This window comes from Agelaius tricolor, unplaced genomic scaffold (genome assembly GCF_023055355.1).
Source record: "Agelaius tricolor isolate 1412-34295 unplaced genomic scaffold, bAgeTri1.0.p SCAF_23, whole genome shotgun sequence".
NCBI classification, from domain to species: Eukaryota; Metazoa; Chordata; class Aves; order Passeriformes; family Icteridae; genus Agelaius; species Agelaius tricolor.
Genome location: NW_027269283.1, coordinates 5,334,239 through 5,359,272, shown reverse-complemented (window position 1 = coordinate 5,359,272; position 25,034 = coordinate 5,334,239). Strand labels below are relative to the sequence as shown.

At 42.8% G+C, this 25,034-nt stretch overlaps 1 protein-coding gene across 3 annotated transcripts in view; it reads right to left on the bottom strand.

The window, feature by feature from the left end:
• The window catches only part of EYA2 (EYA transcriptional coactivator and phosphatase 2), an 87,900-nt gene extending 63,933 nt beyond the window's left edge, over window positions 1-23,967 (bottom strand). The window contains exon 1 of one of the 3 annotated variants that reach the window (XM_071446885.1): window positions 23,842-23,967. Coding sequence is in view for 1 of the 3 variants with exons in the window: in XM_071446884.1 (XP_071302985.1) it covers window positions 23,413-23,477 (65 nt within the window). In the remaining 2 variants the exon portion in view is untranslated. Of the gene's footprint in view, window positions 1-19,729; window positions 19,798-23,412; window positions 23,534-23,841 lie in introns of those variants that run through there. The other 2 variants (XM_071446884.1, XM_071446886.1) reach the window with 2 other exon arrangements.
• Window positions 23,968-25,034: the final 1,067 nt, after the last annotated feature.

Sequence of the window (25,034 nt, the reverse complement as noted above, 5' to 3'; positions counted from 1 at the left end):
CTGACATTGGATTAACTTCAGCTCATCACCTTCAGTGTAGCTCCTCTCTGACACCTTTATGGAGTAATTTCCAGCACAGACAAAAGAACCAAAGTCATTTCTTGCCTCCAGCTACTACAGATATGTCCAAGTCACTCACAAGCAGCATGCAAAGATGCTCTTGCTGACTCCAACTGTTTGCAGCAAGGAGCTTCCAGAAAATTAAAAAATAAAATCAACAGTGCAAAATATAAGAATGCAGTGCTTGGCTTCCAAAAGAAATACAGCAGCTCACCTCTTTTTCCCCTTCACAGAAAATCAGATAACTCTAGTGAAAAAAACAAGGAAAAAGGTGACTGTGCCTAATTTCAGATCGTGTTTTGATTTTTTTTTTAAATTCGTGCATATACAGGCGTAATACAAAAATTGGAGCAAAGATATCTGAGCTCAAGCAAATTACAGTTCTACATTAATTTCCCTCAATTCCTAATTAGAGAGCCACCTTAAAAGACTAACACAAATAGAATCGTTATCAGAAAAACAATTTACTTTATTTCTCTTGAGTGGAATTGTCAGAAATGGCAAGTTGGATGCCATGATCCATGGCCAAAGCTCTCATAAGGAGATTTGGATTCAGCCCTGTGTTAGCCACAGTTTTCCTGTTACCAGAGTAGTTTACAAAGCCAACTCCTATTTAACCTGCTTGCCTCTATTCCCCTCCTCTGTAAAACAGGGGTTTCTGCATTTTTCCACTTCTGAGCACGCTGAGCTCAAAATTATGAAGATTACACGCTGCACTCAGGTAAATCAGCACAAAGATATGAGGAAGAAAAACGTATAAACACCAAAGACAGAAAAGCAGCCCTACACCTACAAAAAATGCCATGAAACCAGTGTATTTCTGACTTTTGCTCACCACTGCAGAACCTTTCTCTGCTCATAAAATGCCATGAAAAATGCCACGAAACCAGTGTATTTCTGACTTTTGCTCACCACTGCAGAACCCTTCTCTGCTCTCGCCCCTGCAGGGAGCAGGCACTGCCTGCAGTTGTCAGCACCAAACTGAAGCCCAAGTCTCACATTCCTACTCCCTCCTGGACCACATAGCATCCCTGCTCATTCCAGCACCCAACTTGTGCATGGCTGAACTCCCCCTGTAATGCACATTTGGCTGTGTAACTCCTCATGTCACTGCAGCTGGTCTGGCCCTGTCTGGAGCAGGAGGTGCCAGGTTTGAGCATCTCCTGCTCGCACATGGGGCATGACCAATGTGCTAACCCCTGGACAGCTGCTGGCTTTACAGGCTGTCATCACAAAGGCTGCCTGTGTGCCTGCTTGCAGGGGTTTGGCTCTTTAGGAGCCCAGAAACTGCCTTCATTCGGTTCAGCTGCAAATTTAAGCGTGGAACTGAAATGCCGCAATGAAGAGAATCAGCCTTGCTTAGTTCAGCTTCTAATCACAAACTAACACTGGGGCATCACCTGATGTCTTAAAATCCTGCACTTCAAACACAGTTTCTGAAGGTTCACAGGGTGCACTTTCAGCAACAGATATTGCAGAGGAAATGGGTGCAAAGATTCCAAACTGCAAGGTCTCACAGGGGAGGACAACACGTGCCAGAACCTCCACCTCCTAAACTCACCTAGGAACTGCTTCCTTAGTGCTCATGTGCCAGTGGGTGAGAGCTAAGAAAGACAAAAATTGTTAACAAAATAGCACAAAATAAGAAGAATGTGTGGCACAGAAGTAAAAATGCTCCTGGGATGAGAGCCTGAGAAAAGCCTTTTGAAATGCTGTGGAGTACTACTGAAAAACAGCATTTCTGAAACCTTTCTGTGCACTGGATAAAAAAAAAAAAAAACCAAACCAAACAAACCCAAACAAAACCCACAAAAACTTTCAGTACAATTTCTAAACAAACAAAACAAGTTTCTGCTAGAATTACACTCCATCTATTTCCCTCTAATTCGTGTGGATTGCCCACAAGAACTTGAGTTTCTGGCTTGTTGGAGAGAAGTTAACAACATCTAATTGCAAAAGGCAACGTTTTCCTTGTCCTGCCACATACCACTTTGCCAGTAAATATGTGAGACAAATAATATGAAAAGCACATACACACACCTTAAGCAAAAGTCCAAGTTTTAAGAACAACAGCCTGACAGTGAAAGCTGTAAGAGTTAAGATTTTTCTCAAGGCTAAGCATACATTTTTCCATGCAAGCAGCTGAATCATGGATATTTTAAAGAATAGTTTATTAAGCACAATATAGCATATCTCCTACTCAGCTCTATAAAATGTGTCCAGTGCTGCACAAAGCATTAAAAAGCATTTAAATCAGGAACTTGCTGGCATCCACTGGCACAGCAGAAGAATTGAGAGAACTAATCTAACAGCTGTCTGGAAATACAGCAGATTTATACCAAGGGTTTAGTCATTAACTGTAGTTATCTGACTTACACCAGAACACTGAATGAGCAGTGGTGGTCTCTAGATTAATGCAATGTATGGCAACCCCCAAAATACAGTCCTGGCTCCAGGATGCTGAAATTAATTGCTCTGCTTCTTAGTGGAAGCATTCCAGTCTGGTTAATAAAAAAGTGGAGTCAAAGGAAAAAGCCAAATAAAGGCTATATACAAGTCAGTTTGTCAAATACCTGTGCACAGAATGGGTTTATTAGTCTTCTGCATTGCTAGAGAAATGAATTTTCAGGCTACACACAGCAACTGAAAAATTGGCATGATTTAATAGCTCAACACTTATTTTGGCTCCTGGTATACATTTGTATTTATTTTTTAAAGGGAAAAGGAGATAACACCAGAGAAGCAGAGGGACAAACAGCATCCTTAGCTGTATGGAAACTTACATCTAAGTATGCATTTGAGACTGCAGTGTATGGCAAATATTGCTAATTGGGTTAGAATTCAAATGTCAAGTCTGGTGAATTCAAGGGAAAAACAGTTGTGTGAATACCACAAGAATCTATTAATAACTGAGCATGTAAATGAAATTCTAGAAAGGCTGGCAAAATTACCTTTGGTTACACCAAAACTTTGGGCTCCTGCCAAGGAAAGCTCTATGGTTTCTGACATGAGTACTCAGGTGGGTGGAATTCCAGGGGAACTTCACTCCAAAAAGAGGTTTTCCTGTGGTACCTCCTAACACCTCCACTCTTCCTGATGCCCATGTGCTCTCTGGGGCTGGAGCAGAGCTGAGATGTTACAGACTTGGGAGGCACCTGGAAAACCTCCCGTGGATAACTCTGGTGAGGGATGACACTGAAGGTATCAGAAGCAGAAATCACGCCACAGCCTGCCAACAGCAAGGCAAGCTGCTGAGAAGCTTTTCACTGTCATTCTGCTGAACAGTTTTTAAAGACTGATATTTTTAAGGACTGCTATCAAGGACAACACTGAGGTAATGTGAAAGCTGAGCCTGGCTGCTCCTCTCCACCTCCCATCCCCCAGGACCTTCTCCCTGCCGTTTATTTGGCGCGGAGTCTCATCCAACATTGCTACCCAAGAGTTCCTGAGCACGATTAAGTTGCTAAAGATACAAATCTCCAAACAGCATGTTAGTCCTGCAGATGATTTATGAAATGCCAGAGATCGTTCTCTCACCAGTGATAAGCTCTTGGTTTTGTATGAAACCTCTTGCAATTTTCTGAGGCCATTCTTGACTCTGCATCACACCCAGACAGGGCAGGGGCAGAGCTGCAGCAAGGATTTCTGTAATGAACTGCAGGTTATGTATTCACACAAATAAAACAGAGGGTCAGATTATGAATTCTTGCATACTCCATATGTAAAGAGCTCAGAGTGTGCTTTGGAGCAGGGACAAGCCTCACTAGGCAAACACTCTGTTTGGGCTGTTCTCCTCCCAGGATGCAAGCACTCACCAGCAACTGCAAAATTAGGCAACGTTTCCTTTTCTCAACTGCTCAAAATATTGTCCTTGGCACCCCATGGCCCGAGATACAAGATCAGGGAATCCAAACGCAGTCTCAGAAACTTCAGTAGTTTTTCATATTTCTTTGCCAGACATTGTCTATGCTGTACAACCCACCTGAAACCCACAATACCCCAAGAGTTACTCAAATCCCAGCACACCCTTGACCAGAAGACACTAGTGATACCCAACTGTCCTCAGCTATGATTTTATTCCTTTGATCAATGACATACAGATTCTGCTTTTCTTTTACAAGCAACATTTGCAGTCAGCTTGTGTTTCCTTGTGTTCATTCTCCACAATTATGCAGTCTGTAAGTTATTTTTACCTATGTGGAATAACCACAGATAGCTGAAAATATTTAAGATATGAGATCTTCACTATGACCAGCCAAGAATCCTACAGCTGCTCTTTTTGTTCTGACAAGTTAGCCCTTGCTTAACAAAAACACTTCAAAACTGGAACAGTTGGGGTTGATAGGACAATTTTTGGAACTTTTCCTCAATCTTAAGGGCTGGCATTAGCTACTAATTCCTGTAACAGGAGGCTACCACGAGACATCTCTGCTGAGTTCCATTTGTTTTCCTGTTGCCTCTCTCCCCACTGCATTTACTTGTGCTGAGACAGAGCTGGAGCTCTACCCAGCTCTGCTGTCTCTAAAAGAGGACATTAATTTGATTTGTAGGCATTAATCAGCATGCCATCCCTCGGGGTGTGCATGCCCAGGGTTAGCCAGGGGGATTTTCCACTTGTGGTGCCTCCAAAGTCAGATGTTTGAACCACCTTGCACACCACAAACTCGGGGTCACTCCAGGCCTGCCCTGCATTCTTTCCCAGCATAGAAACAAGTCAGTCTGGTCAGGCTTCTATGCATAAACAAGTGATTTTTATTTGGTAAAACACTTTTCAATCCTGTTGCTATTCCTTGCGCACATTTGTGTCACTGAAATATTTCCAACAAGCAGCTCGGTAGGTAATGCCATTTCTCTGCCCTGTTCCAAGTGTAGAATCTTCTCTAAGGCTCTCCAGATTATGACATTGCACTAAGACAACTTCACATCACCTCCAAGTCACTATTACAAGCCAGTGAGAGGTATAAAACCTGAATTTAGAATCTGGGTACAAAGAGAAGTAACAGGAAGGAGCAAACAAGATTTAGGAATTTGTTATGAAATACAGATCTTCCACTCCTATAATAACTGGAGCAATCTGAAGTGCATATACACTACCCAAATATTGTTGTGACTTTCTTCTTACTTTATCATAAAAGCTGATTAATGTGTGGGCATTTAGGGCACTGTCAGTTATAAAACAAAACTTGTATATTTGACAGAAAAGCCATTTCTAACCTGCAGTTTGTTTTTTAAATCAGTGTAACTCTGGTTGCAACTAATAAGCGTGAAAAACAGAGAATTTTACATATACTTTTAAAAATGTACCTCTGTGCTCAGACAAGCCTCAGAGGTTTGGTTGTTTCAGCTCTACAGTTCTGCCCACAAGCTGGTAAAACCATTATTGCCACAAAAACCTCACAGAAGCAATAAAACAAACAAACAAACAAACAAACCCAAGGGCCACAAAAACCTAAAATCAAAACAACCTATCTTCATCTGCATGCACAGTCTGACTGAAAAATACACATGCAATCAAGCTACAATTAGCTCCTGACACCATGAGCAGCCTCTGATGTCAGGGATCACCTGCAGTGCACGAGGCTTTTAAAACTAAACATTTCTTTGGACCCTGGGCTCTGCCTTGGTTCTCTGCTTGCAGCCCAACGTGAATTTTGTAACTGCAGGCACAGAGGTGAGGCTGTGGGACCAACACTGCTGCACCCCTGGAAGCAGAAATGTTTGAGCAAAGGTGAGGAGGTCGGAAAAGGGCAAAGTCCCAAGCAATTTTAAGTGGTTCAGCTAAGTAGGGAAGGCTAATGGGAAACCATTTTAATTTGTTACAGTCATCCCCAGCGAATAAAAGGACAACGTTTTTCTTCAGCAGCTTGATTACAAAGCAGTAAATCCCTCTGTGTATATAAAAGATCTATGAACACTATAGATCAAATGTCAGAAAAAGATTTGTACTTTGTGTTGGGAACAGTTTTAGATACTCAATCATTCTCATTTTTAAATACTTCCAACAATTATTCTCTCCCTAGAAGCAGACACATGTAAGTAATTCTGCCATTCTCATCTACAGAGACACAAAGTAGTGACATTTCTGCAGCAAACACTTTTGGACCTTCTCTTTCCATAAACATTTAAGAAACACAGTTTTGAGCACAAAACATGTAATCTTGCCCTCTCTCCCAACAACACTGACTCTTGTTGGTAACAAAAAATTGATGCTGCTTCAAGTACTGGCTGCAATCTCTGCTTTACAGACCCCAGGCAGCAGCAAACATGCAAACAAGGCACAGCTCAAGGTGACAGCAGCAGAAATAGCTTGGAGTAAGAATTATGCCAGAATAGGATTATTCTCCAGTTGCTGACAGGGTTTTTGTGCAGTGTATCAGTTTCTTTTTCCCTGACAAACTGCCAGTTCTGATAGACCCACAGGCCAGCATGCAACCTATTTCATGCACTCATCTGAGATGGAGAAGCATTTAAAACAGTGAAAGTTGTAGCTGTACAGCCACAGGTTCTTTTACAAAAAGAGGATTTTTTTTAGTTGGAAGCAGAATTTTTTAGCATAGAAGTAAAATGTTCAGCCATTAGGAATTATTAAGCTTTTCTAAAGATCTATAATTCAGAGGCAAACACCAAATATTTGGTTTGTTTCTCAACAAAATAGTGACCTGGTCATGGCAATTTGTACCTTGTGCCCACATGGGTTTTTTCTCTGGTCACAAGAAATAAATACTCTGAAGCAAGAAGCATTTTAATTACATCTACAATCACAGCAGGCCTTGGAGCCCTACCTGCTGCTGTGATCAACAACCACCACCCACTGACCCACAAAACTCTGTAATGCAGACTCAGCACTGCATGCTAAATAGTTCTGTCCACTCAACTTTGCAGAAACCTTCCTGTACTGGGTTTGCCTTTTGATGAGGACCTTCAGCCAGCCCTGCAACTGTGGAAACCCTTGAGGTAAAAAATCCTGACAGCCCCGCAGGGACTGCTTAGGAGAGATGTTACACCAGGCTCAGCACACACTTGCACCAGCACAAGGGGCCCTCACAGCAGCATGATCCCATTACCAACAGCTCAGCCATGGGGTGGCACAGCTCCCTGACAGCTTTATTCACCTTTTCTTACTCAAGGACAAAATTCTGCTGCTGGCACCTCAAGTGCACAATGTATACCTGCAGCCTCAGCCACTCACACCAACGTTTCTCCCCTCCAGTGTCTTGAGCTAACAATTTTTGTGGCATCCTCAGCCAGGTTTTGGAGAGGTCAGCTCTGTTTTAACAAATTTTTCTATACAGAGGCAAAGCTATACGTCACATGAAGTGCAATTTTTAAGAGGCTGAATTTTAAAACTTTTAATCCATTTACTGTCAATAAGAAATTTTACAGCAGTTTGGACGTGTGGATATTGACCCCTGGCCAAAGCAGGCTCTGGTGTTTGTGTTCTGTCTGCCCACAACACTGCCTGTCACTTCTGCTGGCTGAAATGCTCTCTGGTGTGGTTTTGCAGAGTGTCCCTCCCTGCTGTGGGCTACACACCAGCACTTGGGCTCCAGCTCATATATGGCTCTTCTGAGCTCATGGGGAGCAAGGGGAAGGAGTGAGAACAACAGGGGATGGGACCCAAAGCTAAATAAATCAATGCTGCTTTGATCCTTTGGGATGAGGATGCTGTAAAGACACATGGTTATTAGAACTGTGATTTTATTGGTTAAAGAGTTGGTTATTGGCACTGTATTTCAACATGATGGTACTAAGTACAAAGTGTTCATTCTGTTTGTGGCTATAAGAATTAATCTCTTCCATGTGCAGAGAGGGTGTGTGATAATTCAGCTGAGATTCCTGTTGGTAGTCTGGGCAAGCACTCACCAGCTGCAGGGCTTTCAACAATGCACAGCTCCAGCTCCAAGAACAAATGATGTAACTCACACCCCTCTGAGTGCTGCCCAGCAGGGCCACAGCAGCCTGCTCACTTCAGGCTCTGCATCCCAGTAGGTTGTCAGAAACCTGAAAACCTGAACTCACTAGAAGGTGAGTTTCTCCCCAAACACTCCAACACTTAACTCTGGACAGGATTCAACAGCTAATGGACGTTGAATGAAATGGTATGGTTCTAATAGCTTGCATTTGCCTCAATAATAAGAAAAGGTCTGATCCTGATTATTAAAAATGAAAAACTAATTTGCAATGTTTATGTGGATGGCAGCTTTATATGCATGATAGAAATGGTCCAACTGCCTTTACAATCCAGCTGGAACAAAGTTTTCATTTTTCTTTTTCATGAAATTTCATTTATTATGAGCACTGTGTCTCAGTAAGGCAGCTGTTGGCAGCAAGATGTGAAATTTAAGTTAAGCTGGTTAGTACCAAGAGCCAAGATATAATATGTTTTTGTCAGAGAGAAGTTTTCCTTGTATATATGCAGTAATTAAAACGGTTTGTCAGTCAATCCTATGAACCCCCCCTTGAAAGAAGAGATAATGCTATTTTAAAACACAATTTACAAATTGCAACCAAGAAACTGGAATTGCTACAGCTCATTTGAGAGAGGTCTTAAGTAGGTAATGCACCAATGACTTCAGAAATTAGGGATACCTGGTTTTCATCACTGTCCTACTAATACAGTGTCAGATTTTGGGCAAGCCACTTCTGACAAGATTCCAAATGGGAATTAAATAAGGATCAGTGTGTTACTATGATACACTGAGGATGTCTCACACAGTCTGCACCTGGAGGAAATTGTCCTGGGCTTCCTATGACTGGAGCAAGCACTCTTGTCATTCAATACATAACCATGATTCTCCTCCAGCTCCTCTGGTTGCTACAAAAGAAAGCAGCAGTAAACTTTACATCTTCCTCTGAACCTCCTCTGGAATGTGTTTAAGATGCACATTTCAAAAATACCAACCCTAAAACTGCCCTTGGGAAACAGGTGAATGAACAGGACAGGACTTGGCACATGCTGTTGGAAGTTCAAGCCAGGTAAGGGTTGAAATTTTATAAATTAAGTAAAAGAGAACATAAAAAACCCCATGTAAACTGAAGTATTAAGCTGATCAATCCTCAACAGCCACAATGACTGCTTGCAAATTGGCTTCTTTCCCAAATTGTTACCTGAAAGTTCAGTTATCCAGAGTAATTGCAAAACTGTATCATCATCTACCCTGAGATTTGATTAACTACTATTGATTGCAAACAGTGAGAGGCTTTACTACTGACCAAAGACACAACCTGTCCCTGGGCCAGCCACAACCTCCTGCAGTGACCAGCAAACTCATCTTTGACTGTTTTTCTGCTGGATGAATTTGCTGATGCCGCCTGCAGCACATGAATGGCACCATCACTGAGGAGGAGACAGAACACAGAGCCAGGCTGAGCAGGACACAGCTCTCAGCCAGATACCCCAGTCTGGAATTGTGATGTATTTCTGTCATACATGGGCTCTCTCAACACCTTTGCTTCAGGAGGGTCCCACTGCCCATGGGGTGACTGTAGCTCCACCTAAGACAAACCCAAATTACTCCCCTGTTCAGGTGACAGCTACCTGCACTTCCCTGTAAACACAGGATTACAATTAAACACTCCAACACAGCTGAAGTTGGCACCACTTTTGTAATGTTACCTGACAAACAGATTAATTTAATGGCTTTGAGGACTCTGCCCATACCACCTAATCCATAAATTATACTCATACACAGGCTTTTAAGCAATTCTTATTTGATATCTACTTTAGGTATTTGCAGCACTTTGGGTGTTAACTTCTTGTCATGCTTACAGCTTGACGCCATCTACTGCAGTTAAAAACAGAGCCAAAAAGTTCAACTAGAGGACTAGAAAATTAAAGTGTATTTAGGGATGGGTGGGAGGCTGCTCACTGACATTTAGTATCAGTGAACACAGTGGCTGGCTTCGGGGTACTTGCAAGTATTTTTAAGCCAAGGAAAGCTTAGCAGGTTCTTTTCTCCAAGCAATTCTTTCTTTGAGGAGTTTTTAAAGGGATAAGCATTGGATTTACTCTTCTGAGATTACATGCATTGTGGTAAAGACAACTGGATTGTATCTCTTTCGTATTGGAAAAAAATAAATCTGCCTTGTCAGTATTTTAGAGGGTTAAAATCTTCAGATTAAAAATGCATTTAGTACATTCAAAAAGATGAGAGCTGGTGGCCATCACTCCACAAGTACTGCCTCCAAATACACACACACAGATTTACAGCAATATAAAAATACAAGGCTGGCAAGAAACTGAAATGAGAATAAAACACATATGAATCATGCACACAACTAATTAAACATGAAAATTATCTTCACAGTCACTTACCTTCACCATTGTAAGTTAACATTCAGCAGAAGAAATTTGAGAAGTGTATTTTAGACATGTGCAATCTGGGAGTAATATTTCTTTTAAACTCATGTCAGGATAACACAGCTTCCTTTCCAAGCACTGATTATTTTGGGCTCTCCTAAGTGAAGCGAAAAATGCTTAAGACTGAACACAAGCCTTGGCTGACAGCACTTAAGTGAGCCTGGAAATCTTCAAATTTACCGTGCTGGGAACTGCTGTGTAACTTCTAGGCTAAGCTTCAGGGCAAAGCATACCTATATTCCATCCACTCACAAGTTAAAGAAATCAGATTTTGGCAACTAAACTCTGACTTCCTTTTGCATAAGTAATGCACCAACATCTGAGCACCCGACTGGTCACTGTCAGGGGACCATGTGAAAAACACCTCAACAAATCACATCCCAGCTATTTCTTCTTTACTAACATTTAATTTGCCGAATACAATCCAAATTGCACTTCCAAAAGTCACAAGGGTGTATCAGCCACTTCAGGCACTACAAAAATAAACACGACAAAATTTGGAGCTTGCTTTTCAGTGATGCTGAAAACTCCCTGTATGAAATAACTTTTATGAGTAAACGCCAAGAGTAATTACAAAATTTTGAGTTCCAGAGACTACAACATTGCAGGTTCCATTCTGCTTCTTCTGGTAATGGTATTTGCATCAAGGATGAGAGCATCCACTTGAGGAGAGACAGAGAGCGTGGTGTTGGCACAACAAAACCCTTTCATTAAGGAGACATCTGGGCCATTAAGAGCAGTCTGCTGGGGAAGGCTGCACCTCGCTAGATTGGGTTTCAAACCAAGTTCTCCATGAGGTGTTGAGCAAAAGAGAATTGGCTGCAAGCAGGACAACACAGGCCTGGTGGGTTTTGTTTACTGTGCAGTTGAAGGACCACTAAATGATTAATGAAGGGCTGACAGCTTCTTTGGAGAGTAGCAGACAGCATTTTGGGCCAAGACTTTGGCTTGTCAGGTTAAACATAAAAATGCTTACATACAGCTCTCTCTCCTGAGCTCACTGCTGTTCAAATGACTTTTCTAACTTGCTTCCCAGGACAAGAACATAAATGTAAGGCTACCTTGAGGAGAAAAAAGAAGCACAACAAAATGTTAGTTTGCCAGAGCCTCTGGCACATTCATATGTGTGATAACACCAGCAGCACACTTTCATTATCACCTTGTTAGCAGCTGCAGGCAAATCTTCAGCAAGATCCCTCTCAAAGTAAACCTAATTCCACTGAGAACAGCAGGATCGTTTACCCTCCTCAGAAAACCTCTGCCCTGCACTCTCCAGGCTCTTCCAAGGCACAGAGCTGCCATCACCATCAGCAATGGCAAGTGGCTCATGAGGAACTGAACATGATTTCCTTTGGAGCATAAGTAAGGTAAAAAAATGCTGCCATGCAAGCTTAAGGTTGATAGCTGAAAAGCCCTGAAGCCCAACATATCAAGAAAATTTTTATGTTATTTAAGCCTTGGATGCATGATTAAAATCAAGAGGATGGCCACCATTTGATGGCAGGACCATCTCACAGTTTCTACACTTTCGATATGAATATTAATAGAATATGGGCCAATCCCCCCAAACATTAAAGAAGATTTGGCTTCTGGAGAGGCAGGAAAGAGAAGTACCCTACAGGAGCCTTTCCAGTCTTCAGAGCAGTTACAAATTTTCTGGCAACTTAAAATCAAAAAACACGCTTAAGAAAACATATCTAGGAAATGTAAGATTCTGAACATGCAAAAAACGTGTCCCAAGTTCAGGAATTCATGTAAAAGACAACACATTTCCCAGCCAGCACGTTACCATACAAGTACAACTACATTTTCAATCAAAATCATTCCCCAAGCTGAGTCTGTTTTGCCTGTGATGGGAGATAGTGAGTGATCTCCCTGTTCTTATATTGACCCATGAGCTTTTTTTTCATATTTTCTCCCCTGATCTGTTAAGGATGGGGAGCAGGTGAGGAGCTGGGTGGACAACTGGCCACCCTCAACCCAGCACAAATGCAAGGGTGTTTGTTACCTCAGTGCTCTGACTGAAGAATACACTATAACTGGAAGAAATGTAGCAAATCCCATAAATTTCCTTTCCATTCATCTCCTTCTGACAGAACATAAAATCCTCCATTTCTCCAACTAACCATAGAACAGCTGAGATTAAATCCTCCCAGTGAGAAACAGAACTGTGTTACCATGGCCTGCAGTCTGCAGGACATGCCAGGGCTCCCCCTGTGACATAAACACCTCCACCACAAAGCTCTTGGGCAGGTTGTTTCCAACATTCATGTTTGTTGGGCAGGTTGTTTCCAACATTCATGTCATTTGTTGGGCAGGTTGTTTCCAACATTCATGTCACTTGTTGGGCAGGTTGTTTCCAACATTCATGTCATTTGTTGGGCAGGTTGTTTCCAACATTCATGTTTGTTGGGCAGGTTGTTTCCAACATTCATGTTGTTTGTTGGGCAGGTTGTTTCCAACATTCATGTTTGTTGGGCAGGTTGTTTCCAACATTCATGTTTGTTGGGCAGGTTGTTTCCAACATTCATGTCATTTGTTGGGCAGGTTGTTTCCAACATTCATGTCATTTGTTGGGCAGGTTGTTTCCAACATTCATGTTTGTTGGGCAGGTTGTTTCCAACATTCATGTTGTTTGTTGGGCAGGTTTTTTCCAACATTCATGTTTGTTGGGCAGGTTGTTTCCAACATTCATGTTGTTTGGTGCAGCACTCACTTCTCCTTCTCAAATCTCTAACACCACTGGAGTCCTAACACTGAATCACCACTTCTGCCATAGACATCTACTACAAACACTCTTCCTGAACAACTTTTTGGTCTGGACTAAACCAGAAAGCCCTCAAGAAGCAAGAGTGCTGCTGCTGCAGGGTTAGCAGCTTGTTTCTTAGGGGAGAGAGACTGAAATCCTTACTTCACTCTCCCCGGGGACTGCGTTGGCTCACGCTCCCCTCACTCCAAGCTGTTGGAAACGGCAGCACTGGAAGGACAAGAGCTGAGTTAAAATTTTGTTACTGCAGCAAAAGGCAAAGTGAGGACACCACACCAGTCTCTGAACACTGGAGTAACTTTCTGTTGGGGAAAAATGACTTGTCAAAACACTGATGTGGCACAAACACCGCGCTCTCTGCTGAAAGGTTCGAGCTGCAGATATTCCCTAGCAGCTTTTCCACCCAAACCTTGCATTCAATTCATTTAACAACATGATACAGAATAACAGCCATCAGTAAGCAGAGTGAGGCTGGTTTGTTTTCAGCAATGCAGTTCCTCCTGCAGCATTCACCAGGGTGCAGCTGGGAGCAGAACTGGGCACTGCTGTGTGCCAGAGCTCCTCCTTGGAGCCCTGTCAGCGACTTCCCTCCTCAGACATGTCCCCATCAATTCCACTGCAGGTAAAATCCTTCCCCAGGCACCTTGCCCTGATTGATAGCTTCAGAGCCTTCCTTCACACCACTTCGGCTGCTTTCCAGACCTTTATTTTTTCTCCTTTTTGTAACTGTCTCCAACGGGAAGTTGCGCTTGTTTTTTTCACCGTGCGTTTCTCTTAGAACTGACATCTCTGCATTGTAATGAAGGAACCCCTGGGTATTAGTGACAAATTAGTCACCAGCTAGAGGATATTTTCTTTTCATTTCTATACCAGGTGGAAGATATTAAAATCTCGAGAGGAATTTCACCTGCTCTGCTACAATAAATCATCACACAATTTTCTTTTAAAGTGACTTAATTTTACTGCCTCTAAAACTTCATCACCATTGAAACAGTCTTCTGAACTTGGTCAGGGAGACTTTATAGTAAATAGTATGTATTTAATTATGCTTTGAAAATTAATGTGATTTTACTTTCATACTTTAAATGATGTTTTTAAAATATGGAATTATTCCTTTCTGAGAAGGTAACCCATAGGTACCACCATAGGTAGAAATTAACAGAAAAATACTTTCCCTTGTTTAATTATCTAATAAGGAACAGTATTTAAAAAATCTCCAGAAGACCCCACACAGTCTGTAAAAAAAGAAGAAATATTGCCCTCACTATTCTTTGTTGAAGAACTTGTAAAATAGCAGCCAAAAGAGAGGGGAAATAAACGTAAAAACACTTAGGTAGATTACTGAAGCCACAGGCCACTGAAATACAGAAAAATATTCAGTGAAGGCAGAGATTTACTTATATTTTTTTTTCCCTAGAAGGTTACTACTATTTTGGTAGTACTATATTATTAAAAAGTTGATTCTCAAAATGTTAACTTTACAACCACACATTTTGTGTCATTACAGTGGGGTTTTCTACTTCATAAGACAGAGAAATTTATAATCAAAGCTAAATACTACACAAGTGGCTTACAGCTTCTGATTAAATAGCTTCATATACATTTATGTGCTTTTAATCATCAATTAATTAATTTTTCAAATTATAATAGGTCCACTAAGTGAGCCAGCAGCAAAGGAGTTAATTTTACAACAGAAAATAACACCAAGACTGAAATTTAAGAGTCCTGCCCCACCAGCAAAAGGAGGGCAGAACTGTGTCTATCAATAAATACAGCACATTAAATCTACATCCAATTGTTTCTTCCTGTATTTGCCAAAAGAAGAGAAGAGCAGAAGATCAATTAAAAAGCAGAAATGTAAAACCAAAGCGTTAAACGCTACGAGATATTTAAGATCCCCCAGTGTTCCTGACAAGTGCAGAGCATCACTCCCCCGCTTCTCCCGGGGGAGTTCCAGCTCCAATAATTACCTTCTGTCTGCTCACAGAGTTCAAGTTCAAAACAATATTCATTTTCCACTTCCCGTCCTCAGCCAGGGCACAGTGCTCCTGTGCATCACTCAGGAACCACCCAGCTCCACCACAGACACGGTTAAACCACTGCTGGGATGGAATAATCCTGATTTGTGGCAGGGGGCTGGGGCAAGGAGAAGCCCTGGGCTTTAAGAGGGACAGCATCAAGCTCCAGCATCAACACCTCTGACTCTGAGCAGCACCATCCTTTATTACACTCAATTAGAAACCAAGATTTGTCTTCCTTTATTACACTCAATTAGAAACCAAGCATTTGTCTCCACACCCCACCCCTAATTTGCAGGGGGGCATCAGTGGTGTTTCAGAACTAATCTAGCCCAGGAGGTTTTGCTGCATCTCAAATATTTTTACAGCAGACTCACTTGGCTTCCTCAGCCCCCTCCCTATCTAGTTCTCCTCCCCAAATTATGTTCATCTGCTGCAGTGAACAGGAAGGATGGCTGCCAAACAGACAATATGAAATCATATATAATAGGCAGAATACGCCTTCCTTCAACCCACAACTCAAGAGTTTTCAGGTGAAGAGACACTGAAGAGGGAAAGACAGCAAAGGTCTGTGAAAGTGGCTATACAGAACATAATCTTGCATTCCTTGTGCAGGGTTACACCATTTACAGCATTGCTGAATGATTATGTATTTCTGCTCAGAGACGTAAACTCGCCTCTTATCAGAGAGAAATGAATTTTATTAAAAACAAGATTCCTCTAAGTAGGTATTTACACAACAGGACACCAAGACTACACAGAATAAGGATCTCATAATTTTATTTCAATAAATAAAAAGAAAAATGTTGTCTGCCTTATTTTCCTGCTGCACACCTAACTCCACCAACACACTTAGAGTACCAGGTCAGAGATGTGATACCACAGACTAAGTCTCATCTCTGCAAATTTTTGGTACAGGAGGTTACAACCACTGGTAGCAAAGGGGCTGTGGTACCTCCCCCTCTCCACCCAATTCAGATTTATCATCTTTTTAAACTGCTGCTGGAAACTTTGCTGATTTGCAAATAGACATTTGAGCAAAACACTCAAATTCCCACTCTGGTTTTGCAAGGCTCAGGCACTGAAGTCAGCTGGACTTGCACTGGCAGCAGTTATGATGGGATTTAAAAAAATAAAATAAAAAATGCACTTTTGCAACAAGTACAGAAGGTTTAAAACTGCTCCCACTCAATAAGGTTCAACCTTTACTTGAGTGAAATGATTGGGGACTGCAGTGAGAGCACAACTGGATCTAATACATTTATGCACAGTTGAACACAAGGAAGGAGAAAATTTATGTATTTTTCTACAAGCATTAAGGCTGACTTAATCCTAAATCTATCTCAGTGAGGAGGAGTAGTATCAACACAGCACTTATCAAATGTAAGCTAGCAAAAAACATGGGTTTATAAATTCAAAAATAAAGTCAGCCTACAAAAGAAGAATAAAAAGGGAAATTTGGATACAGTGAAAATAACATTCACATGTTTTACTTAAAGTGTCGTCTTTCAGAAAAAAAATTGGTGCTTTTTAGTTTGTTAAGGGGTGGAAAAAACAATCTTTTTCAAATAAAAAGTATTGCTCAATTTTAGACAAGATTTTGTCTTGTTTCACCCACAGTAGCAGGGAAAAATAATAAATTTACATAGCTTACAAAAATGAAGTACACACTGTCAACATTTATGGAGGATAAAGTAGTTTGTAAATACATTTTGACTTGTCTTAGAAACAAAGAATTGTCAGATAGTTGCAATTAAACTCTATGGATGGTAACTGAGCACACAGGAGCAGTCGCAAGAGGAATCAAAATTAGTGATACAGATCTATATTCAAAACTGATCAAAGTTCTTTCCAAAGTAGCTGTAGGACAATTACACAGCAAACAGCCAAATCAAATGTGTCATCAAAAGACACGATTTGCAATAGATGGAAAACTTGTCCTTAGGACAGCTGATGAGGCTCTGCGTGGTGCACAGACAGAGCTGTAAATAACTGGGGCCCCCAGACTGCTCTGCTTACTCAACCTATTTAAAAAACAAAAACATTTCAGATGCCTGCCCCACTTTCCCCTCACTGTTTCTTGTGGGTGCCTGAGTAATCCCAGAGGCATGTCCAGTTTTTAAGGCATTTGCTGAGTTTAAGGAACATTCCCCACGTCCCTGCCTTTGGAAGTCCTGCTCTGGTTGAGTTTCTCTGTCAAGTCTGTTCTTTCCAGCACAGAGAGAGGCATCAATTCTCCATGGGTTGACCAGCAAGTATCTGAGCTGACTAGTATTAAATAATTTTCTTTATTTAGCATTATTTTTTTTTATTTAGCTGGGCTGCTTTCCTTCCCAAAAGCAGGGATGGCAAACAAGAATTTTTGCACAGCAAGACTAAATGCATAGAGTTAGGTGTTCAAGCCAACAGCACGAACTTACCCATTTTCTCAAACCTCTCTGCACATCTAAGAAGGGACAATTAAAACTGGAACTTCTTTGATTATTGCAACACATAAAAGTAGGAGCCCACAGCCAGGAGCAGGCAGCAGAGAGAAATCCTGTTTGCAGACAGACATGGCTCTGGTCGAACTTGCAGTCTGTAATGCTGGTTTATGTAAAAACATTCCCGAAGAAGTCTATTATAGTTAAAATAATTCAAGACTTCCATTTCCCTGAATTATTAAGTGGTGTTGCAGCAAAGGCAAGTTAAGGTTCCACCATGCATCAATTTCCTCTCCAAAAAGCAGAGGGGAGATGAATGACACCAGCGTTTCATGCAGCACTCACGTAAAGACGTAGACGTGAAGAAATCTCAGGTTTGTAACCAAATACTTTAAACCTTCATTTCCTTAACAGAAAACCAGCTGGGAATAAGTTAGAAGTGGGCTATCATCAAGGAAGTTCCTAACATCTGAACAACAAACTTCAGTTCCACCAGTCTCTGTGCATCAATAACAAACCCTTCACCTGCTTTCCAAATTGCAGCAGCCCAAATCATATCCAGGCTCTCACAGCCTCGAGCCCATTTTCACTCTTTGTATTCAAACCTGGCAGCAACAACAACAAAAAAAAAACAACCCAGCAGTCTTGCAAATAGCAAAATCCCACACCCCAACAAAGCATGCACCCTGCTTCTACTAAATAAATGTCAGTCAACAAATAGGCACAAATTTCACAATGGCTGAGGTCATTCCCTCTAAGTCATTACGGTTTGTGGGTGAGTTTTCCTGGTGGTTTTAACATTGGTTTCTGTGATTGCAGCTATGCTTATTTATGCATTTAAGGCGTATGATCTAATACACTTAGGTTTAACTACTTCATTCTTTTGACATTCTTTCCAAATTATAAAAAGGATTCTTGGTGTTTTCACTGCCTTGGTAAAGCAACAAAATTGCTGTCCACATAATTTCTTAAAAATACAGAACAGAGTAAGTACTTGTTGAAAATAATTCAAAGGAAAAAAACCCTACCCCAGACATTGCCTCCTCCAAGATAACACTTTTGCTCTCTCTCTCTCTCTCCCCCCCCCTTCTGAGGGAACTTGCTATTTTTTTAGAAATAGATGTTTTGCTGGCTTTTTAAAAACAATATCCAGGCCTTAAGAGTGATTCAGCTACAACTTATAATCAACACAGTAGTTCAGCTTATTTTTTTAAGCCCTTCTATTTTTACTGTTGTGCTTTTTAAAAACTGCACATTTGCGGCATGGTTCGGTCACATTGCATCTTCCACTGCACTTTGAATTTTACAATAATGCTCATTTTGTTCAACGCCTTTTGGTTATTATCTACCAGGGATCCTTGCTTGATAAAAATCAAAGAAGGCAATTTTCTACCTTTTTCTAATGGAAATTTAAATTATCTTCTCCCTCCAAGGCACAAAAAGCCCAAAGAGCCCCCATCATCCAAATGAGGATGGAGAAATTCACTGGCTTTTAGAAAACATTCAGAAACATTTTCAAGAAGCTGAAATTAAAATTGTGCATGGGATGGGTGTGTACATCTCTCTCCCAATACTGTGTGCAGTGCATGGCTATTACCATATATACAGAAGTCACAGTAAAACATTTTAATTGACCTCTTTAAGCTTGAGGCCATGGGTAATTCTGAATTTCTGGAGTCCCTGATATGGTTTTGTATGTCCAAGCATGCTTCTAATCCAGCAGTAGAAGGAGTGAGAACCCCCCAGAAGCTCTGTGGAGAGAGAAGGGTCCCATCCTGTGCTGCCCCTGCAGAGGAGCTGCCCCCTCTTGCAGCTCAGCACCATCACCAGGTACTGTCCCGAGTCCAGCTCTGACCCAGCCACACCAACAAAACATTTTCACTGGCACACAGAACACTCTCAATTTCCCAAGCCATCACCCCAAATCTGTAAAATCCTTCCATCACAGCCATGCACTCTGTGGGCACCACCACAACATCTCAGGCTCTTCTGTCTCCTCCCGCTCCATCCCGTCCAAGCTGCTTTTTCTAACCGAACCCCAACTACAACAATCCCCCACAAATTACAACAAACCTCCCTTGAAATTCCCCATAAACCTTACCACAACCCTGCAGGAGACTTCTGGCTTTGCACAGAGCCTCTCGACACCAGGGAAAATACCTCAGCACGGCACTAAGGAAGCGTTTTCCGGGCACAGCAGAGGTGACAAACAGGAGGAGAGCAAAGCCAAGATGCCATCTCGACTTCAGGCAAACAACCCCTCCTGACCTCTGGCAGCTCCCACACACTATTAAACAAAAAGTATTCTCTCCATGTTAATGAACCATGTACAATCTAACAGATAACGCTGATGTTAAATAAACATGTTTGTATGTGACTCCTAATGCCAGGACTTAGGCAGCTGCAGACAAATAATTTTAAATGGGAAGGATTACGCCCGTGTAATCTTTCTCATCTCATTTTACACATCTTTGAAATAATTAAAATATATAATTAAAGCACAAGCAGAAAGACTGAGTGAAAAGAGGTTTGACTATTTTTAATTATTCACTCTGTGACACACTCACTGAAACTCCATCTCTGCAGTGAACATTATTTTGGATCCAATTTTTCTCTCACACCTCTCGCAGCAGTAAATCAAGATCAACTGAACAGCCTGACAAAAAAAGGGAGCTGGATCGGGTTTTCAATGCTGCAATAAAAAAATATTTTGCACAAGACTTAAATCCTTATTCCAGCTTTCTCCTCTCTCCTGATTCAAACCTTGGGTAGCACCAAATCTACCTGCAAATGGCAGCACCTCCAGGCCCCAAATGACCCAACCAAGAGGAGCAATTATTTGCATCCTAATTGAAGGGCTTATCCTCACCTGATTAAAACAAGGTGTTTGTTAAACATCATTACTTGAGTTAAGATCTGCAAATAACGATGAAGTATTGTTTTAAGAATTTGACTGCCACGAAACAATTGTTTTCTGGTGGGATCTCTTAATGAACAGTCCCTACCAGGATTTTCAGCAGAAAAGGAAGGGAAAGAGATTTGACAAGTTCTCCCTATTCATATCAAAGTGAGGAAAATGGTAAGAGGTTTGAGTACTTACATTTTTTTAATGGACATATACTAAAAAAAAAAAAAAATCTTGTGTTTTTTACTAAATTAAGCCACCGAGAAGGAGGAGGTATTTAAGCCCTTAATGGCTTTACTTTTATATATACCATTGTTTATAACTCTGAATATATTTTTTGTTCCTAGCTATTTCCCTGTCATGTGCAGTACAACATGAAATTTAATGAAAATAACATGATTGTTAATCCAGGACGCTCCTCCATGCACTACCCAAATATCCATTGCTACTGCTGTGAAAAATACACGGGTACAATGAAAGTAACGATACACTGGGAACGGCAGTATGAGATTTCCTTCCCTACATGGTCTACCAAATGACCCCTCCACTTACAGGATACATTTAAAATCCTAATTTTAAAACTGCAGTGTTCCATGGCTTATGAAAAGGATTAGAATCTGCAACTTAATTTAACAGTTTGTCCCGAATAAAAGTTACCCCAGCCAGGCAAAATTAACTCGAAAATATTTTCTTAGCATTCTAAGAACTTCTGATAGTTTTCACAGATTTATAAAAGCATTTTTCACTGCATAAGCAATCTTAACAATCATTTCCACAGATTAAGCCTAACAACCTGTGAATTTATTGCAGAAGGAATTTACTGCAAGGAATAATTAGTCTTCAGCACTGCTCATGCTTGTTCTCCGGCTGAAGACACCTTAAGACCATCTGGTTACTGCAAAATTTGGCACAGAAGAAACAAATCTTACTGAAGAGAATTATAGCTGATTTCAGAATAGCTGTTGTACTACTACACATCATAAATAACAGTTGGGAAGACAGCAGAAAATTAGTAACGTCTCTAATTGTTTTCTTTGTCAGCAGTGTGTACACACACACACTGACACACAAACACAGCCTCGCAGAATTCAGCCCAACACCTCGCAGGCTTAAAGTTAAACATGCATAATGTTTGCAGGATTAATAGCTAAATTATTAAATTTTCAGGGGGGAAAAAAAAGAGAAAAGCATATTAACCAGCTATGCATAACAACACAGCAACACACGAGACTTTTTAAGTGATATTCTGAGATCAAGTTCTTTGTGTGAATACCTGAGTTTAATTCCTTCTTATAATTCAAGGCATATCCGCATACACCGTGGAGTTGAACATGGGGCTTATTGTTGGAGGGGGAGTTATCAACAACATTTTTATTTCTCCCTAATGAAGCTTTTCTAATGGAACCTAAGGCTGCCAATGTTGTGAGGTATTCGAAACAGGAACCCGTTTCAAAAATTTCAACCAAATAATGGTGATAAGATTAGCGAGCCATGGGAATCGAGTCTCCACGTACAATTTTAAAAGAAAATGAGCTGAGGGGAGTGGGCTAAGCAAAGTAAAGCAAAACAAATCGATGAGCGTAAAACCAAAAGCATATACCACTTGTTATTTAGCCAAATGTTTTGACCTGTTGGTGGGTGAGTAGAAGAGACACAAGAATTACGTGGACAATTTGACTCTGTAACTACACAATTCAATTTTACATCACAAATTTAGATTTTTTTTAAATTAAGAGTTTTAAGTTAGAACAATTAAGTTATCAGCTGCTGTACCATTTCAAGTAAATTTCCAAAACATGCTTAAAAAAGTTTCTGGAATGTCTCCAAAGCTATGAGTACTGATTATTTTCAAGGCATTTGTACTGCAGGTCTTTCCTACTTGCTTGTGTTTCATCGGAGGGCACACGATGCCTTCAATTTCAATGCAGAAATAAAAATTCAGCTTTGTTAAGGAATGGAAACAGTTTCCCCACGTAAAAAAGGATGACGAGAAAGAATTTATCCCATCTGAAGCAACAAGTAACAAAACAATGCAATGCTAAATGCATGAAACTATCTAAGAAGCATTACTTTAGACGCAGATTTACTAGTTTAAATGTATGCCATCTTCTGTGGACCAGCCTGCCCTAATACCCACAGATGTGGATAGCATGAAGAAATTTAAACATGCTTTCTCAATAAACTGGGGGAGAAGAAGGGGAGGGACCCTTGCACGGACGGCATTGCAGAGAGAAGAAATTCTCAGTAAATTAATGAAGTTCACAAGAGAGACAAAACAATAAACCATTCCTGCCACTGCTTTTAACGGCGCTCAGGGATGCCTGAATTTGATACTGCGCTGAACAAAATTTCTGCTAATATTTGATACAGACCAATAAACTGTTTATTGGTTCACTACATGTATTTTAGCAATCACAACTTTATACAACAGAATATATCATTATTTGAAACGTCTGAACAACAGTAGCTGTATACCATGAATAATTTCCTTTAGAGGCCATTCACTGGGCTCAAGCACAATTTAACACTCAGAAAAGTTTACTCAAACTGCATAAATCACATACAAGTTTTCCTCATAGAATCAGCCGCGGGAAAGTGCAGCGGCTCACTTTATTTAAAAGCTATTAAAATCATTAATAAGCAGGGTTCGCTTGACGGTAAAACCGAACCGCACACAGCGCAGCAATTAACTCCCCGTGCTAATTCTGTGTCGCGGCTCTGCACCCGGAGCCGCTCCGCGCCCGCGCTCCGCCGCAGCCGCCCCCCGACGGGCTCCGGAGCTCCGCGCCCCCGCCCCGCGCCCGCGGAGCGCTCTGGCCCGCGGAGCCGCGGCGGGCAGCCCGCACCCGCGGAGGCGCGCGAACCCCTGCCCCACTCACCGGCGGTGCAGCGCGGAGCCGCGGCGCTGCGGAGTGTGCGCGCCCGCCGCGGGCGCAGTGAGCATGTGCGAGGCAGGCGCGCATGCCCGCGGAAGGGAGCGCAGCGGAGCGGGGCGGCGGCTCCGCGCCCCGCGCTGCGCCCCGGGCGCGCCCACCCGCCCCCTCCCCGCCGCGCCTCCCGCCGGAGCCGCCCGCGGGCTGCGCGGGGCGCGGAGCGCAGCGCCACGGCCACAGCCCCGCGCAACGGCACGGCACGGCACGGCACGGCACGGCACGGCACGGCACGGGGGGTTTCCCTCGGCTCCCCTGCCCTGTTGCTCGCCCGGCACTGCCGGCCCTCCGCCCCCCGCGGCAGCCCGAGCCCGGCGCCGCCGGTCCCTCGCAGCGCCGGGGGCTGCCCCCGTGCCGCCGCCGTCGGGGCGCACCTACCGCACGCGTGGGGCCGCGGCGCGTCCCGGCGCCCGCAGCGCCGCGCTGCCCGCGGTGCCGGGGCGGAGGAGGAGCCTCCCGCGGCTCCCGGGGCCGCCCGGCAGCCCCCGGTACTGTCGCGGAGCTGCCCGCGCCCCCCGGGCCGCAGGGAGCGCGGAGCCGGCGCTGCCGGGCGCGGGCCGGGCTGCGCTCTCACCGGCGGCAGGTACGCGCCGGGCGCGCCTGCTCCCGCCCGTGGCTATGGTTTTATGTTGGTGCTATCAGCGTTCATCGAGCTGCAAGTCGTTGAAAGAATTTTTTCCTGTAGAACTTGGACTCTTGAATACCGTGTGAATATCACCTTGTCTGTAGCCTCTGTTTCTAGGAAAACAAGTCGCTTTCACTACAGTCCTTGTGTTACCGGTCTCTAATGACAATTTTTAAATATCAATTTAAAAGGAAGGGCTTTTGTTGACATCTATTTTGTCTTAACACGCACAGTGCCACAGAGCCGTGGGTCCTGCAGAAACAGCACCCCTCCCACAAGCCACCCTTCTGCACTCACAGAGCATCACACGGCTCCTGGCTCCCCAGAGGGCAAAAGCCTGCCCACAGTTCCCATCACGTCAAGCGACACAGAATGGATTTGTGGCCGTACAGAGGTGCAGTCCCACCTCTCATGTCAGCACAAAACCAGAGGCAGTCTGGCATCTGCCCCTTGTGCTCCTGCCTGATGTGCTGGACGCCTCAATCAGGCACCTCGCCTGCCTGTTTGCACATCCAAAGAGTGGCAAGAGGCACCTTCAGATGGTTTATGCTGGGAAGATGGGGCTGGGACATCCCATTGCACACCCCTCCCCTGAATCCCCTTGTGCTGTACACCCCACAGACAGCTTCCCCTTGCCCCTGCTGGCCTCATCCCTGCTCAGGTACCTGATAGTTTCCCCCTTCCACTGGCATACCTGCTCGCTGGGGATGCAGCCTGGCCACAGCAGCATTGGAGTATTTCATTTCCACACTCTGCTCTTCCTCCTTATTTCCCCTCCTCACCAGTCTGGGACAGACTGCAGTGCTCCAGTTCTGTCTCTCCAGCACTGGGGAGGCATCGGGGGAGACCTGAAACTCCTTGTCCTGACGGCTTTTATTACACCTAGCCCTTTCCTCAGGAAGGAGATATCCCATGAACCGCAGTGGAAAAGCCAAAGGAGCACAAA